Source organism: Hippocampus zosterae, chromosome 3 (genome assembly GCF_025434085.1).
Source record: "Hippocampus zosterae strain Florida chromosome 3, ASM2543408v3, whole genome shotgun sequence".
In the NCBI taxonomy this organism is placed as follows: Eukaryota; Metazoa; Chordata; class Actinopteri; order Syngnathiformes; family Syngnathidae; genus Hippocampus; species Hippocampus zosterae.
Window position 1 is genome coordinate 30,339,337 of NC_067453.1, and position 16,940 is coordinate 30,356,276.

At 55.4% G+C, this 16,940-nt stretch overlaps 2 protein-coding genes across 5 annotated transcripts; one reads left to right on the top strand and one right to left on the bottom strand.

Annotated features, from left to right (window-relative positions):
- Window positions 1-907: 907 nt before the first annotated feature.
- Window positions 908-12,176, bottom strand: LOC127597170 (plasma membrane calcium-transporting ATPase 1-like). 4 transcript variants are annotated; one of them, XM_052060001.1, is made up of 21 exons: window positions 12,052-12,176; window positions 10,729-11,033; window positions 10,011-10,208; window positions 9,616-9,873; window positions 8,616-8,741; window positions 8,343-8,534; window positions 8,241-8,267; window positions 7,037-7,183; window positions 6,193-6,407; window positions 5,874-6,116; window positions 5,417-5,658; window positions 4,947-5,181; window positions 4,371-4,550; window positions 4,216-4,303; window positions 3,768-3,874; window positions 3,488-3,679; window positions 3,196-3,409; window positions 2,920-3,131; window positions 2,631-2,738; window positions 2,371-2,559; window positions 908-1,724 (listed from the first exon to the last, which is right to left on the bottom strand). In XM_052060001.1, the coding sequence occupies exons 2-21, from the start codon at window positions 10,922-10,924 to the stop codon at window positions 1,365-1,367; spliced, it is 3,729 nt and encodes a 1,242-aa protein (XP_051915961.1). In that variant the 5' UTR covers window positions 10,925-11,033; window positions 12,052-12,176; the 3' UTR covers window positions 908-1,364. The 4 variants fall into 4 exon arrangements, with proteins under 4 accessions (XP_051915961.1, XP_051915959.1, XP_051915962.1 ...); XM_052059999.1 differs by having other exon boundaries at window positions 7,037-7,207; XM_052060002.1 differs by lacking the exon at window positions 8,241-8,267.
- A 1,280-nt stretch (window positions 12,177-13,456) lies between these two features.
- On the top strand, window positions 13,457-16,932 carry LOC127597398 (G2 and S phase-expressed protein 1-like). The gene is made up of 10 exons (XM_052060390.1): window positions 13,457-13,805; window positions 13,869-13,927; window positions 14,089-14,926; window positions 15,016-15,142; window positions 15,225-15,578; window positions 15,660-15,729; window positions 15,814-16,032; window positions 16,117-16,294; window positions 16,381-16,497; window positions 16,725-16,932. The coding sequence occupies exons 1-10, from the start codon at window positions 13,785-13,787 to the stop codon at window positions 16,812-16,814; spliced, it is 2,073 nt and encodes a 690-aa protein (XP_051916350.1). The 5' UTR covers window positions 13,457-13,784; the 3' UTR covers window positions 16,815-16,932.
- Window positions 16,933-16,940: the final 8 nt, after the last annotated feature.

The window sequence follows — 16,940 nt, forward strand, 5'->3', positions numbered from 1 at the left end:
GACTTTGAACTTTGATGTGAGCGGTTCATCCTGAAGAGAGTCGCGGGCGTACTGGAGCCTATCCCAACTGTCTTTGGCCAGGAGGCGGTTTACATAAAACCGCAACGTTTTATGTAACCATTTGTCAAAACCTATATATTCTGTCACATCAACGCTAATTGTATTACGTAATGTGAAGTAAGCGCTAATTATATTGCATGGAGTGCGCCACAAGAACTCCTTTAGGTTGACATGTTCTCGTCACATCAACAAAAAAGAGTATTTCAACCCGTATTGTTTTGTGTTTTTTGTTATTGTAAAGTGTCCTTGGGTGTCTGAAAGGCGCTTATAAATAAAATGTATTATTATTATTATTGCGAAGTGTGGTCATTTATGTACCAGCTTTGAGCTGAGGTTGTTGCATTCTCTTAGTACACCGCTAGATGGCAATAATGTCAACAAAGTGTAGCTTGTTGACATTTCTCTAACGCAGGACGTCCACTAGAGGGCTATCGAGGCCACGTGCTCGATGGCTATTGAGTGTAAATGGTCAAAAATATTGGTTAGATCAACATTTTTCAAATAATTGGCTAATTATGTTTGCGATTAAAACGAGAATGGCATTAAAATATTCTATTTTACCTTATTAGAACACATTTCTGCCTGATTTTTGTGAAACTAAGACTACTTTTCAAATTCTTGATTTCACCTCATTTACCATTGACCAGGCCAATTGGTTGTTTAAAAAATGAAATGAGGCTCCAAAAGTGAATTTGTAACAATTATCCCATCATAACGAGGAGTATGTTGTTGAAATCACACTTGATGAAAACTCCCAAATTTGTAAAACTGACAAAAGCTATTCATTTAAAAAAAAAATATCCCTTGAATTAAAAACAAACGTGCGGATAAAAATGAAGTCTAAATATTCAATTCAAGGAGATGTTTTAATGACTAAAAAAGGACCATAAACGTATCATTTCAAGTTATGTGGACATTCCATATATAAAAATGAAACCATGAATGAATGACAGTGAATATACGTTCAAGCATGAAGTATGCTTTTCTGTTTCCCTTCCAATTGTTGAATTCAAATAAGAAGATAACGGAAGCTCTTCCTTCCTTCTGACTGTAAAAACCGTCACCTAAGTTCCATCTCTTTCTTGACAAAAACTCACACGACATACAAAGAAGACACCAACCGACCTGGCCGCCTACAAACACGAGCTCACGGATCCATCACGTTAATATCTAAGCGATTTTTAGGATTATCAAGTCACCTTCTGCTAAAGCACACCCGCCAGAGGTCATGGCAGGTCACCCAAAGACCGTTTCTTCCCGGCTCCCCCCGCCCACCAGGTGGCCCTTTTTCATTTTCGCCTCCTTCAGAGCGATGTTTCCAAGCTGTGCAGGGGGCTCCCGGGACAGGGCGGCACCCCCCCGCAATTGGCCGAGATCAAACCCGCGGGCCTGGCCCGAGGGGTCTGCTGGTCCTTGAGGTGCGCGGCGGGCAGTAGGGGGCGCTCCCGCTCCGGCGGGGCGTTGTTGGCGACCGCCACCGAGTTGCGCTTGGCGGGCGCCTCGTCCTCGACCTCCAGCTCGTCAATGAGGGGGATGTGAGGCTCCGAGTCGTCGATGCGGAACTCGGGGTGGCTCATGAAGTTGTGGATGGAGCTGCGCAACTCGGGGGTCTCCAGGTTCTCGTACGGGGACACGCTGTCGCGGAAGGCGTTCACCACGCGGATCTGGAAAGACCGTCAAAGGGCCACGTTTGAATTTCCGACAGGGGCGTCATTCAACTGGCGAGGAGATTTGATTCGAGCGCATGCTGGATCTTGTACGGATTCGTCGCGCCTTCAGAGGGGCGTGACCTGACATACAGTCACCCCCCCAAAGATGAAAAGTGAAGCTTCATGAAGCACTTGTGATTGATGAAGCGCTCTCGCTTGAAAGATGCAGTGGAATTTTCATGCTTTTCCTTTGCACTCATCTAGAGGAGTCCAAAAGGTGCTTCATGAAGCTTCGTTTTCCCATCACGACTGTACTTTAGAACGCGAACCTGCGAAGATCGTCTTCAGAAGACGGTCAGCCAAAACCAGGCTGGGCCCGAGATACTTCCTGTTTTCACTCATCGTCTTCTTTCCAATGTACGCGGTGTCAAATGTGCTAATATACCGCCGTCTGGTGGCAGAGAGTGGAATTACATTATCACGACATCATTTTCGCCGCCAAATTTTGTGACGTGTGATGAGATTGTCTAATGAGTTGAGTCATGCTCATCCCCAAACTGGACTTTTTTCGTTCCCCGAAAAGAAGGAAGGAAGGAAGGAAGGAAGGAAGGAAGGAAGGAAGGAAGGAAGGAAGGAAGGAAGGAAGGAAGGAGAGGGTGACCTGCGTCTGTATGCGCTGCAGGCCTCTGCACCACAGCACTTGGCCCCTCCTGAGCTCCATCTCGGCGTGGTCGATCTCGTCGGGGTCCTTCATCTCCTCCAGCTCCTCCTCGGGGATCTCCTCCTGCTTGGTGCCGTGGCCCGCCGTCTTCAGGAACTTCAGCCAGCGGGTGGGCACGCTGGACACCAGCTGGGAGCGGAGAAAGGGGCAAAGGGGGCTCAGGCGGCGTTTGGCGGGGCGCCGCCGCCGCGGGGTCTCACCTGGCCCCACAGGAGGCTGCCGAAGCCCAGGAAGACGCACCAGAGCCACTGCTCCACACTCAGGCTCACGCAGCTGAAGGGCTTGCCGCCAAACTGCACAATCAGCACCTGTTCCGAGGCAAGGCCACCACAACAAGGCCACAAATCGATTTTTCGTTTGAGCGGTGGCGCCACCTACTGGCCAAATGAAATACGTGGTCTTTTTCGGGCCTGACGTTCTCAACCGCGCAGGTGCCGCCGGTCCTTGAGAATTGCCGTTCCCGAATCTGCGTGGGGTCTTTTTGCCGACCTGAATGAGGAAGGTGCCGACGACGATGGAGCAGAAGATGGGGTTGCTGAGAACGCCGTCAAAGACGTTCCTCTCGCCGTGGATCTTGCGGGCGTTGAGCTCGTTGAAGAGCTGCATCAGCACGAAGGTGTTGAACACCACCGTGTAGTGCTCCGACGGCGGCGCGTGCAGCGGCGCGTTGCGCCCGCAGTCCACGTCCAGCAGCAGCTCGCCTGCGCGCAAAAAGCAAGTTGCACTCGGGGTGGGGGTGGGGGGCGTGCATGCGCCGGGACCGACCGCCGAAAAGCAGCGTGAAGATGACGGCCAGCTGGTAGACGGCGTGGCCCAGGATGTTCTTCATCATGGTGCGCGAGATGAGCGGCTTGCTGCGTCCGTAGGGGCTGCGCAGCAGCAGCGCCTCGGTGGGCGGCTCGGTGGCCAGCGCCAGCGAGGCGAAGGTGTCCATGATCAGGTTGACCCACAGCATCTGCACCGCCTTCAGGGGCGAGTCCTGCCGGAGAAGGGGAGGCGGACCCGGCGTGAGATGACGGAGCGGCCGCCCCCGCCGCCGCCGCCGTCGCCGTCCCACCTGCGTGACGCAGGCGCCGGTGAAGGCCACGATGACGGCCACCACGTTGACGGTGAGCTGGAACTGCAGGAACTTGGAGATGCTGTCGTAGACGTTGCGGCCCCACATGACCGCCTTGACGATGCTGCTGAAGTTGTCGTCGGTCAGGATGATGTCCGACGCCTCCTTCGCCACGTCCGTCCCGGCGATGCCCTGCCGACAGGTGGTCCGGTTTCTTTGATCCCGCTTGGCTCGCTCTTTTAGTCCTTCAAGCGCGTTTGGGACCAGCGTCATCGGTTACCATGGCGAAGCCGACGTCGGCCTTCTTGAGGGCGGGCCCGTCGTTGGTGCCGTCTCCGGTGACCGCCACCACTTGCCTCTGCTCCAGCGCCGAGCTGTCGATGATGCCTGGAAAAGAAAAGACGTGGGGGTTTGGGCGGGGGGGGGGGGGAGGTGAATCCGCAGTGTTGATCATTTCCCTGGCGAAATTCAATTGCTTTTCATCTTTTTGTTTCTCAAGCTTTTAGGGGCGAAAGGGGCAATTCATTGTGGCTCCACTTGGACAAGGTCACAAGAAGGTGTCATGTCACACAACGGATGACAAAGCCCTCCTTTCCCTTCAAATCCAAAAGAACCACAAAGGTCACAAGAAGGTGTCATGTCACGCGACGGATGACAAAGCCCTCCTTTCACTTCAAATCCAAAAGAACCACAAAGGCGAGCGGCCTTAGTTTTTTGTTTTTCCTGACCTTTGACGAGGGTGTGCTTGTCAGTCGGCGACGAGCGGGCCAGGACTCGCAGTTTGGGCCAGATCTTGTCAATTCGCTCCTGCTCGATCTGCGAAGACGACAGCAAAAGTGGACAAACGGACGGACGGACGGACGGACAGCTCGGGTATACGGACCTCGCCCAGCTGGTTGCGTATGCGTCTGTTGAACTCTTTGCCCTCCAGGCACAAGAAGTCGCCCCCTGGCTGCAGGATGCCGCATTTGCTGGCGATGGCGCGCGCCGTGTTGATGTTGTCTCCCGTCACCATGCGCACCGTAATGCCCGCGCGCTGGCACTTCCTGATGGCGTCCGGCACCTGATGACATCACAGGACCACCCCTCAAGACTCTTCGGCGCTAAATAGAAGTCGCCGCATCAAATCTACCCAAGCGGAAAAACGCTTTTTCCGTCCTCTGGTCATCGGCAGTGGAACACAAAAAGCGGCTTTGGCCACAAACGAAAGCTTTGCGCATCAACAAACCTACCAAACAAAAGAAAAAACGTGACTTAGATGCTGGAGGTCGTGGAAGGGGGCTAGCTAAACATCAGTTCCTTCAACTTTTAGGACCGCCTTTGAAGTAAAATAATAAGAACCCGGCCCGGAGTGAGGCCGGCACACCAGGACGACTCGGTCAGCCGCAATCGGCGTTTGCTCCGCGCTGCATCTCCGATCGTAAAAGCACGGAAAGCGGACAAGTTCTCTCCCGGGTACCTCAGGTCTGACAGGATCCTCGATGCCGACCACGGCAATACAGGTGAGTCCGGCGAGGACGTCGGCCTCGTCGTCCCAGTCGGGCCGGTCGGCGGCGCCAAAGTCCCGATAGGCCAGGCAGATGGTCCTCAGGCCCTCGGACGCCATGGGCTCGATGACCGTCTTCATCAGTTTCTCCCGGTCGCGAGGCTTGAAGGCTTTGGCGACGCCGTTCTCCGTCAGGATCTTGCAGCACCTGCGAGGACGGCGCGGGCAGTCACGGGGATGTCGGGGCGCGGCAGGGGGCAAGTCACTCTCGAAACCGTCAAGTTTCAAGCGAGTCCCGAGGTACCGTGGCGCAAGTCAAGCAAGTCGAGTCCGGTCAGGTCACGGCTCGAAGTCAAGCCTCGCGGTCTTGCTTGGTCACATCACGCATGCGCTCGCCCGTAAGCCCCTTGGTACTCGGTATCGGTCCTTTCCTGGGGACCTACTTCCTGAGCAGGATCTCGGAGGCTCCCTTGCTAAACATGCGGTAGCTGCCATCGTGGTTCCGGAGCACGGTGCTCATGGACTTCCGGACCGAGTTGAAGGTGTACACCTTGAAGAGCTTCTCCTCGGGGATCTGGTTGCGAACGCTCTGGTAGTCCCGTTGCAGGTCCAAACTCAGTCCCAGTAAGGCACATTCTGTCTTGTTGCCCACCTGGCGAGGGAGACCGCCCTCTTTGTCGGGGGGCTGCAGAAAATAAAGAATGCGGAATCAACTCAAGAAGTAGGTGAGCCTCGTTTCCAGCAATTGGGCCGGTCATTGTCACTCGGCGCGCAACATGTTGGCCTCACACATGGCCTCACAGCAGCGCACGAAGGCTCTGGACTTGGATCCTAGTTCGGCAGCGTCCATTCATCTGAGCTCAAAGGTCCTGAATGGAAAGCCTATTTTTAAGATCTCACCATAATCTTGGTGGTGTAGGCGCAGTTGACCCCAATCCCAAGAACCAGCAGGTCTAAGATCTTGGCAGGTATCAAGGCGGGCTCCGGCACCTTCTTGTGGTAGCAGCCGGCCACGTAGGCCTGGACCACTGTCATGCGGTTCATGGTCAGCGTGCCGGTCTTGTCGGAGCAGATGGCGGTGGCGTTACCCATCGTCTCGCAGGCGTCCAGGTGGCGCACCAGGTTGTTGTCCTTCATCATTTTCTAAAAAGAAAACAAAGGGACTTGAAATATTTCCCAGAGGAACTCCATTGTTGTAGGCTATGCAGAGGGAAGAAACCTTGACGGAGTAGGCCAGGGAGATGGTGACGGCCAGAGGAAGACCTTCGGGCACAGCTACCACCAGCACGGTCACACCGATGATGAAGAACTTGACCAGGAACTTCAGGTAGATGGGCACGCACTCGGCAGTCCAGGGAATTCCCTGGATGCAGAAGGTGTCCACCAGGAAGCGAACGATGAGGATGATGACGGTCAGCGTGGACATGAAGAGGCCTGGCGATGGAAAAGGTGCCAAAGAGTCTTAAAACTCGATTTTGGCTTACCGAGGTTCCAGAGTGAAAGCGGTTACAGTGTGTGAATTTTCAAAACCATTCTTGGCGGTTTGTCTCGGAAGGATACCTGGAAAGGAATCTAAAATGGCAACCCCGAGCCCAAATGGCAGACTTCCTGAGCCGTTTGGGGCACGGCTTCTCGAGACCGGTCCGCGGGTCCTCTCGTCGTGTGCCTCTCTCGCAAATGGGAAGCTGCTCGGTGAAACTGGCTTCAGGGGCTGAATCTTCAAAACCTCTTTGAAGGGCCCCCGGAAGTGCTCAGATGGCAGATTTCAAGGACTGGTCTCTTGGTACTTATGTGCGGCTCTACCTCTGAAAGTGCCCCGGTAGGCTGAATTTCTAAAAACGGCGGCGCGTACTTTGAAGCCAACAGTTTTTGGAACCTACAAGGTCTGTTTCAACCCAAAATGTTTGACTTCCAGTTTCTTTTCGAGCGTGGCCTCAGACTTATGATAAACAAGACAACATTTCATGTTACTCCGGGAAACTGGCTCCGTAAGTGGAATTTTTCAAGCCTTCCAAGGGGTGCTACTGAGTCAGTTTGCCATTTCAGAGGCCGGAAATCTGTACCTGCTTTGCCGATCTGCACCGCCAGCTTGGTCAGCTTCCCTTGAAGGACCGACTTCTCCTTCTTCCTCAGGTTGCTTTTCTTCTTCTCGGGCTCCGCGTCGTCTTTGAGCGGCTCCGTCTCCACGGCCGCGCCATCCTTGCTCTTCCCTGCCGGCAAAACACCGCATTGTCCTGGGATGAAAATTGAAGCGCCTCGCTTATTCGGGTTTCGTACAGAACTGATGGAGGATGCGCCATGTTTTAGGCACCCGGCCACACGAAAAGATCAAAATAGTGGAAAGACCGCAGCTCGGTGCGTTTTTGGAGACACATTCCTAAAAAGGTGGCCCGGGCTATTTGAACACAGGCTAAAGCTGTCACCCCTCCCTGCTTGATCCCAACAGGTTATTAGTGGACATGAAGAAGAAGAAAGCAGCAGCAGCAGGCCAGTCGGCAGTAAAGAAAGAAGCCGCTGAGCTTAAGTGAGCTAATCTGCTTGCTCCTAATCACCATCAACGGAGTCAGGAGCACCTGCTGCTGGGGGAAGGGTGTGGCTGTCTCGGTAGATGGGAGTTAGGGGTGTGGGGGGGGTCAACGGGTGCCACGTGGTTCACGAGCACCCCGGAACCTGAACGAGAACCCGTCCGTCTGAGGACCTGGCCAGAAACACATCCATGACGTTGTACACCACAGGCTGATCCCTGTCCCGCACGTTTTCCATGTCTGCCTCTGCGAGACACCTGATCCAACTGATCCAACTGATCAGCTGATCAGCAAGCTCGATAAGAGGCCGATAGTGATCGTGATCTTTTGAATCAGGTGTGTAGCAGCAAGGAGACATGCCAAACATGACGGCGGCCCTTCAGGACCGCACTTTGAAACCCGCGGTGTCAGTGGCCCGCGGAGTTAGTTTGGGTGGTCAAAAGTCTGATCGATGGACCGAGTTGGACGATTGCTTGGTTGGTTATCAATGGCCGGATCTATCCAAATTGCGTGTGGTGGAGAGACAAGAAGGCAAGGCCAGCGGCGGACATCAACAGAGTGAGTTTGTGAATTGGCCTTTGCAACCATGGATTGATTTCATTCCGATAACGGACGGTTGGTCCATTGACCGAAAGCTTCCCTTGAATTTGTAGACGGTTGGGATCGACAGACGGATGCTTCGGGAGAAGTTCAAACGTAGAAGCGGACGTGAGCGGTTGGATCTGGCTGCAGTGGCGCTCACCTATCTTGCCTTTTTCCTCCTTTTTACCTGTGAAAGAAGGCGGGGCCGTGAGCCGCGGCCTTACCAACCGCGAGGAACCGCGAGGGGACTCGGCGCCCGTACTTTTCTTCTCCTTTCTCTCCCTCTTCTTGCGCTCTTCCTTCCGCTTCCTCTTCTTCTCCTTCCCGGCCTTGTCGTCGTCTCCGTCGCCGCCTTCCTCGCCGGCGCCCAGCAGAGCAAAGATGATGCCCGTCTGAGAGTTGACGCCCACCGCCGTCACCACCATCTTGCCCGAGCCCTCCATCACGTGAGTGCCTGGCGGGAACAGTTTCGATTCACGCGAGCGAAACCCACCGTCCAAACGCCGTCATCCACCCGAATCGGGGGAGCACCTACCTGAGAGCAACATAGGATCTTTGTCGGCGCTCTTTTTGACGTGATCCGACTCTCCGGTCAGGGAGCTCTCGTCGATCTTCAGGTCGTTGCCTTGGATGAGGATGCCGTCGGCGGGGAGGAGGTCGCCTGGAGAACAGCCAGCACCGTCACGGCAATGGAGACACCGCCGCGGCACAGGAACTATCCTGAGAATCCTGGAGAAAGTCTTAGCGGAGCCGGTCCGCTGGTCTCTCAGTTAGTCGGTCGGGTCTGGGGATGGTTGGTAAATGGTTTGTCGGGGTAAGGTTGAGATCATCGGTCAGTCGCTTGTCAGGAAGGTTGGGAGGTAGTTGTTAGGCACGGGGTCAGACGGTCGGTGTGTCGGTTGGTCTTTTGGACAGTCCGTCGGTCAGTAAAACCACTGCGGTCGGTTGTTCTTAAGTTGCTCGGGGGTCGCTGGCTCAGTCACTCGGTCAGTTGGTCAACCACTCGGTCGGTTTGTATGCTTTTGCTGGCTGGCTGGTTTTCACCAAGTGACCTGGTTGACTGGGCAGTCAGTAAGTCGGTTAACTTGTGCGACGTGTTTGGGAGGTCGATCCATTGGTCAGTCAGTTGATCGTCACCGTCGGTGTTGTTGGTTGTTATTTGGTCCGTCAGTCAGTCCGTTTTTCTTGCTTGCTTGGTCAGTTGGTCGGCAAGTCAGTCACTCTGTTGCTGAGTCGGCTCACTGCTCAGTTTGTTTTTCTGGTTGTTTGGTCAGATCATACGTCGACCCGTCACTCACCTCGTCCTTCAGTAAGTTACTAACTTAGCTCAGCAGTTTGATGGTCGGTCGGTTGGTTGGTCTGTCCGTTGTCTTTTTCCGGTAGTCCTGAGATGGTAATCGGCTAGCTAGCTTGTTTGCTATGAAGCTAGTTAGGCGGTCAACGAGTCCATCTGTCACTTTCCTTTCCGTGAGTTGCTAACTGGGCGTCAGTTAGTTCGTTAGGAGTCGGTTCGCGGTCCTAGCCCCCCGACTGACCATATTTGACGTGCGCGATGTCGCCCACGACGATGTCGGACACTTTGACGTGCGCCAGCTGCCCCGCGCGCAGCACGCTGAACTTTTGCTCCTGCTCGATGCGACTCTGCAGGCCTCGGAATTGTTTCTCTTTGCTCCAGTCGTTGAAGGCCGTCACCAGCACCACGCACGCCACCGACAGCAGGATGGCCGCGCCCTCGATCCAGCCCGTCTCCGCCTCGCCCTCGTCGCCCACGTCGCCCGCCGCGCTCCCGCAACCTGCACGGGCGCACACGCGGTCACTCATTACTATTTCGACGAGGCGTCAGACGAAAGTAAATGGGACAGCTTGACTCCTCGAAGACACGACCGAAAAAAGGGGGGCGGCTCAGGGCGGGTGAGAAGGAAAAACTCACTGTCCCTGTCGGCGTGCGGCGGTCGGTAGAAAGAAAGGCCGAGCGAAACGATGGCGGCCACTTCCAGGATGATGAGCGTCACGTCCTGCAGCGCCTCCCACACTAACTGCACAAAGGTTTTTGGCTTCTTCGGGGGGATCACGTTGGGGCCAAAGGCCTGCCGCCGGCGCTCCAGGTCCTCCCACGAAGCTTCCAGACCTCAAAGCGTACAACACACACGCACACCTGCACGTTACGACCCCTTTCACGCAGTTCTTCTATTATTGACCGCCGCCCAGCTGGCACAACACACACACACACACATATACACATTCACACACATTTGCACGCAGGAAGTGCGACGTGGGGTCGGATGGATTTTTCAAAGTGTCGCTGACATTTCCGAGCGACTGCGGGTGTTCACCGAGCGTGTGCAAGATTTCTCGCTCATGAATTAATGACGGCAGCAACCAGGCAAATGTCACAAGGCGCATTCTCGTGCAGGATTCATGCTAGGTGAGCGGACACGCAACATACGTTCTCGACAATTGCCAATTACGGCAATTTGATACCAGCCGCTTCCGCCGCTGATGAGTTCCTCGAGGGTCTTTTGGGACCAATTGGAAACGCTTGATGGAGCACTGGCTGACTCCAAAGTCAAGTGCATGACAGTTGCTGCTCAAAACCTGCTACAGGACACACACACACACACACACACACACACACTGCGGGCATTGACCTTCGAGGGCAGAGGTTCTGAGTCTGGCGCAGAGTCCGTCAACGTCCCCGTAGCTGTGCCGGATCCGCTCGCGGGCGTCGTCGCCCCGCAGTTCCATGAGCGAGCGCAGCTCCCGGAGCGAGCAGCTGAACTCGGTCTCCAGGTAGGCGGAGCCGCGGCGGCCGCGCTTGCCGCCGCGGAAGGAGCTGTTGGCCATGTCGCCTGGCGGCGCCGGCGGACGGACGGCCCTTCTCGGAGGTCAAACTCGGAGGTGGCGCTCAGAGCTCGGCCTGGCGTGCGGCGGCGTGCTGGCGTGGACTCTGTGACTGTGAACGCACGCAGGCGGTGAAGTAGCGGTGCCATCTAGGACTATTTCATGCAGTCAACTTCTTGCCTCATCTGTGACTCTTAGCGTAGCGGACTTAGCGTAAATGCTAGTTTTCAGCCATAGTCCCAAGGCAGGTTTCTAAGGAAACCTGCCTCCATTAACCACGACAGACAGTTTATTGCCCTCTGCTGCCTTACGAGAGAAGAAGACACATACGGTCGTTTTGGTATTGAGGGGGGTGGGGGGAACAAGAATCACTGAGCCCATGAGATACAGATGCCGGAGCTGCTGAAAGTTTTGTTGCAGCTTCTTGTTTTGATTTAGCATGAACATGTAGCATGGTCTCATCAGCATCTAATTGCAAGTGAACATCTGGCCAGACTGTAGATCGGTCGTTGACATAGTGACTCAACAGAATTGGGCCCGTGACAGAGCCTTGGGGTACCCCCGTTGAGCACCCAAGATAAGGTGACATTGAGTTTCCGATCTGAACAGTCTGAGTGCACTATCAGAGAAGTTAAAGTAGGACATTTTTTAAAAAATGAGTACATTACGATTTAGTCAGTCCAAAGCTTTTTTCGGGTCACACACACATTTCCAACGCCGGGCATCTTTTGACACTTGCATCCGTGTCAGGTTGCCGCCTGTGACTCGCGGCGTAATCTGTGTCAATCAGTCAGCCTTAATCCGAGCCGGGACAAACGGAGGGGGGCCCAATGAAAAAGGAGGGAAGGTGGAAGTCACGGCACAGGGCGACGCGGGGACGCGGCGGCGGCCGCGTCCCCGCGTCGCTTTTGCTCACTTCCATCGTGGGCAGCTTGAAATAGACGTACATAAAATGGGGGCGATTTTTTTTTCTTCAGCATTTCCGCGGACTGTGTTCAGGTAACAGCTAGTGAGTGCAGGACAAAATAAATCCCCCCCCCCTGGAATAGCGCAGACAGCTGAGCAGCTTCCCAATGACGCGCCAATAATTAGCCACTGACAACTGACAATGGAAAGGTGGTGGTACTTACACAAACTTCCCCCATGGCCTCGGGTGAGCAGCAGGAATTAGCGACGCCGAGCGACGGCGCAGACACGCGTCCCACGGCTGCCCATAACCCTGCCGCCGCTCCTCAGACACACACGCATGCACACAGTCCCGAGAGGTCCCGTCGACCGGCGGCGGGAGAGTCAATTTGACCTTCAGCGAGCTCACTGCGGGCTGCTCTCCATGGCAGGACAAAAACAGGAGCTACAGGAGGGCTCAATGATTATCTGACGAAAGCCTCCCTTAATCTAATTAGACAATCTGTGGCCTCAGTCAACACCGGTGCTCAGGCGCCGCCCAACCGCGGCAGGAGAAACGCCCACATGTACACCCACACACTCACACACACACACTCAAACACACCAGGGTTACATGGTCCAGGTGGACCTGGTCTACAGGGATCAGAACTACAGGGACCAGGGATACCAAAGTCTTGGTCTCCAGGTATTGAAGATTAAGGAATCACGTCTGAAAGGATCAATAGCTACATGTAACAAGGCTACTGGAAGTTTGTCAACAAGAGCAAAGGGTTACGGGGACTGGCTCTATCAGATCCTGGTCTAGAGGCCCTTGGGGTGTAGGTCTACGGATATTGGGATAAGACGGTCACGTCCAGGGATCCTGGTCTATGCCGATCGGCATGTAAGGAATCCTATTACGATGATCAGGGTGTCAGGGATCAAGTGTTTGTGGACAGGAAATTGTAGAAACTGTATATTGATTAGGCCTAGGGTCACCAGAGACCACGAATACCAAGGTGCTGGCGATCAAGAAATCGCGACAATAATGATCGGGTTTAAGTGTATGAAGGTTACATGGCATTTGTCGACAAGAGCAAGGCTTACATTGATCAGGAAGACGGGGTCCAGGCCTCTAGGAATTGGTCCTGGTCTACAAGGATAAGTGAAACGGAGTCCTCATCAACAGGTGCTGGCGATCAAGGACTCACATCTGCATGGAATCCGGCACTTACATGGAGTTTGTCAACAAGAACGCGGATTACATTGACCAGAGCAACAGGGACCAGAACTACAGGGTTTTGGGCTTGGTATCGGGGCTCAAGGAATTAAGAATGAAGAGCGACACTCGTCAAGAATATCATGAGTTTGGAAACTAGAACAAAGACTACGCCTGGCCTGACAACCAATAACCACGCCTGGCCTGAGTTATTTGTCGTCCTCAATGACAAAATCATAAGAATTTTTAAAAAACTAGACGTATAGTAACAATAACATTCGTTGATTCACAGCGAACATTCAAACAATGACTCACCTCCGTCCGAAACGCGTTAAAAAGCCGACATCGACTACATAACCCACAATTCCTATCGCGCTGACGTCACGTGTTCCCGACCAATGGCTGCGAGAAAAAGAGTCACGTGACCACACGTAGCACATTTGAATTGCTGTGTTGTGTCGCGAGCAGAACGGAACTTTTCCCTCATCGTGGAAATAAAAACTAACAAGGTTCGTCATTCTTGGCTTGATTCAAATAGCTCGGCTCGAGTTGCCGGTCGATTTCTTCACTTTGAAGGAAGGCAACGCTAACGGGCTCGCGCGGCGAGAGCGAGGCTTCTTTCGTGCCGCGGATTGAGTTAACAAGTGTCGAGTTCACGCCACCATGGCGACTGTGCGAGTTTTAACATCCGCGTCGATTGGAAAATGATTCTTATTGGAATTGTACCTGCAGGTCGAAAAGGGGGGACGCAGCCGCCAGATGGAGAGTCCGGCAGGCAGCGGTCAGTCAATCGGTCTTGACAATCGGAACCATGTCGTCGCTGACGCTTGGTGTGTCGACACGGATGTGATTTATCTGCTGGACGAGAAGTTCGACTTCGATGTTTCGCTGTCACCTGACAGGTAAGGAACTCAGCGATCAGTCTTATCAAAATGTAAATCTGATGAAGGTCCATAAAATCAGCCACAAGGTTGAAGTGGACGGTTGTTGTTGTTGTTGTTGGCTGAGAAGTGGCCATTTGGCGTTTTGGCACTTTGGTTCACGATGGCTTTCCCGCCCGCAGCTCCAACTGCGACGAAGACGCGGATGATGTCTTTGTGGAGCCATCCCGCCACGCGGCCAAACGTGCGCCCGATAACTCGCCCTCCCGGCTTGAGGAAGGGGCCGTGGGCGCACGCGGCGGCTGGAGTCCGCTTTCGGGGGTCCAGCTGGACGCCGTGTGCCAGGAGGCCAAGCGATTGGCCGAACAGCTGCGGATGCGGGGCCAGGATGAGGCCGCCCCCTCCGCCGCCGCCGCCCGGGAAGACGGGGAGCGCTTCATCCGGGACGGCGCCGCCAAACTGGCTGCGCTGGCGACGCCCCCCGGCCCGTGCGGCCCCGTCAAAAGGCAAACCTTCCTGGTGCAGGACAGCCCCATGAAGGAGCTGCCCCCGGCTATCCGGCACCGCTTGCGGCGAGGAAGCGCCGAGCCAGGGGCCCGGGCGACCGCGCTCTCCGCCCGGCTCGGCGCCTCCAGCCCGGCGGGCGGCGTCAAGATGGCGGCGCCGCTCCGGGGAAGAGCCGCCCTCCTGCCCAACAAGCCGGCCGCCCCGAGGACTTCGTCTTCAACGGGCAGGGGCCCCGGCGCCCAAAACCCCCGAGTGCGGCCGCCCGGCGAAGTTGCTCCTTCCACTTTTCCCGCCTCGCCGCACAGCGGGCGACGTGACCGATGTACTTTTTCCGCCCTCCAGGTGGCGCCGGGTTGCGAACCCAGTCCGAGTCCCGATCTCGACAATCGGGCCCAGCGGCCCGGCTGGGATCTTCTGTCAGATGGCGCCAGCGCGGCGCACGACGTCGGCGGCGACTCGCCCCTCAGCTCCGGCGCGGCGGGAAAAAAGCGTCCGCTGGCTCCGCCCAACAAAGTAACGCGCCGTCGCGATTGGTCGAGCGCGTTGTTGGCGCAACCCAACGTCACCGCTCATCATTCTTATTTATTTATTCTTGCGCGAAGGCGGCGAGGTCCGGCGCGAAGGCGACGCCGCTTCAGAGCAGGAATCCCGCCGAAAGGCGCAAGATGTCGTCGTCCTCGTCCTCCGTCTCCAGCGTCAACTCCAGCCTGTCCCTCTCCCCGGCCGCGGGTGCGCTCACCGCCGTCACGTCCACCAATATCACTGTTAGCGCCGTCGGTTAGCCGTCTCGCTAACGCCGTCCTCCATTCAGGTAAGCCGAACTCCTCGCAGAACCGCGCGACGGGCGCCTCCGGCGGTCCCGCCGCCCCCGGCAAGGTCGGCCAGCCTGCCAATCAAAACAAACGCCGCTCCGGCGCGGGTGTCAAAACGGCCACGCAGTCGTCGTCGTCGTCGTTCCCGTCCTGCTACCGCGGCGGCCAAGCCAGGAATTTATCCGAGACCATGAAAGCCGGCGGATCCTCGCTGCAAAACCAGACCACGCCCCTAAAAAGAAGAACCTCGGTCACCACCACCACCGCTCGGATTCAAAGTGGCCTGAAGGCAAAAAGCAAACCCGCGGCGCTCGGCCAGACGCCCACACCCAGCAGAGTCGTCACGGGAACAGGTTAGCAAGCGCATCAACAAACATTTTCTACCTTTTTGCTCAAACCTTTGTCTTTTTTTTTATTTATTTTTTTTTTGGAAGCTTTTTCCTCTCCTGACGCTTCAAAGGTCCTCAAACCGAAGACACTGATAACGGCGGCCAGAATGCAGGGGTGAGTTCATTTCCAACGGTGAATTGCATCTCTTGGCGTCGCTTACTTATGACATCACGGCCCATCCGCCCCTCCCCCGGTTAGCCTTCAAGCAAAGGCCTCGGGTGGCCCGCTGACGCCCTCTGCAGGCGCGAGCAGACCTCTGCAGTTGCATTCCCAGCGTCCCTCCGCTCTCCCCACGCCGCTCAAACGCCGGGCGTCGGCCATTCCCGCGCCCACGCCCGGCAGCCAGAGCCGAAACTCCAGACCCCCCAGAAAGCAGGCGGCCTCGGACTCGGACTGCCCCCCCAGGACCTGCTTCAGGTGACGCTTTGACAGCCAGTAGGGAACGTCGTCGCGCCGGGAGCAGATAGCCGCGTGCTGACGGTTGTTTTTCTCTCCGCGTAGTCCCGCCCCCCTTGATTGGAATAGGGCGGCGCCTGTCGACGTGCAGCCCTTCTGTCTGGAGGAGGAGCCTCCCGCCGAGGCCAGCCAATCGGAGAGCCCGCAGGGCAAAGAGCCATCCCGTCCCGGCCGATCGGAGCCCGGCGAAGACCCCGTCCAGCCGGAGAGCGCCAAACGGGAGGTAGGCCCCCCACCCCCCGGACCGGCCGGAACCACTTCGGAGCACCCGGCGTCGTGGACCGCTTGACCCCGCCTCCTTCCTTTTAGGTTCTTCTGCTGGACCTTCCCGCTCCGACGGCCCCGACCCACGAGAAACTGCTCATCGACCTGAGAAACACTCCGGACTGGATCCGAAACGGCACCAAGAACTGTACCGCCACGCAGGTACAAACCGCTTCCCGCCAACGCAAGTGAATCTCGCAAATCAATCCAAAGAAAGGTTAGAAGCCGCGCGGGTTCCGTTTGTCGCCACGGTTGCGTTTTATTTTTGTAGGCACGCAGGCGCCGAGCATTTCCTGTTGATAGCCAGGAAGTGACGGAGGGCTCGCCTTTTTTTTATTTTTTAATGTAATTGTATTTTTTTTAAACGCATGTTTGTTGTTGTGTTTCAGCAGCTGATTGACTTAAGTTCGCCGCTCATCAAGTGGAGTCCGGAAGACAAGAAGGAGAACAGCGCCCCCCTCATCAACCTGTCCTTCTGAAACGCGCACACACCGAGTGAAAAGAATGAATGAATGAATGAATTTCCTCTTCCTGTTTGATTTTATTCCTTTCTGCTGTTAAGAATGCATAAGTAAATAAATTGTACATTTATCTTGATTCTCTTT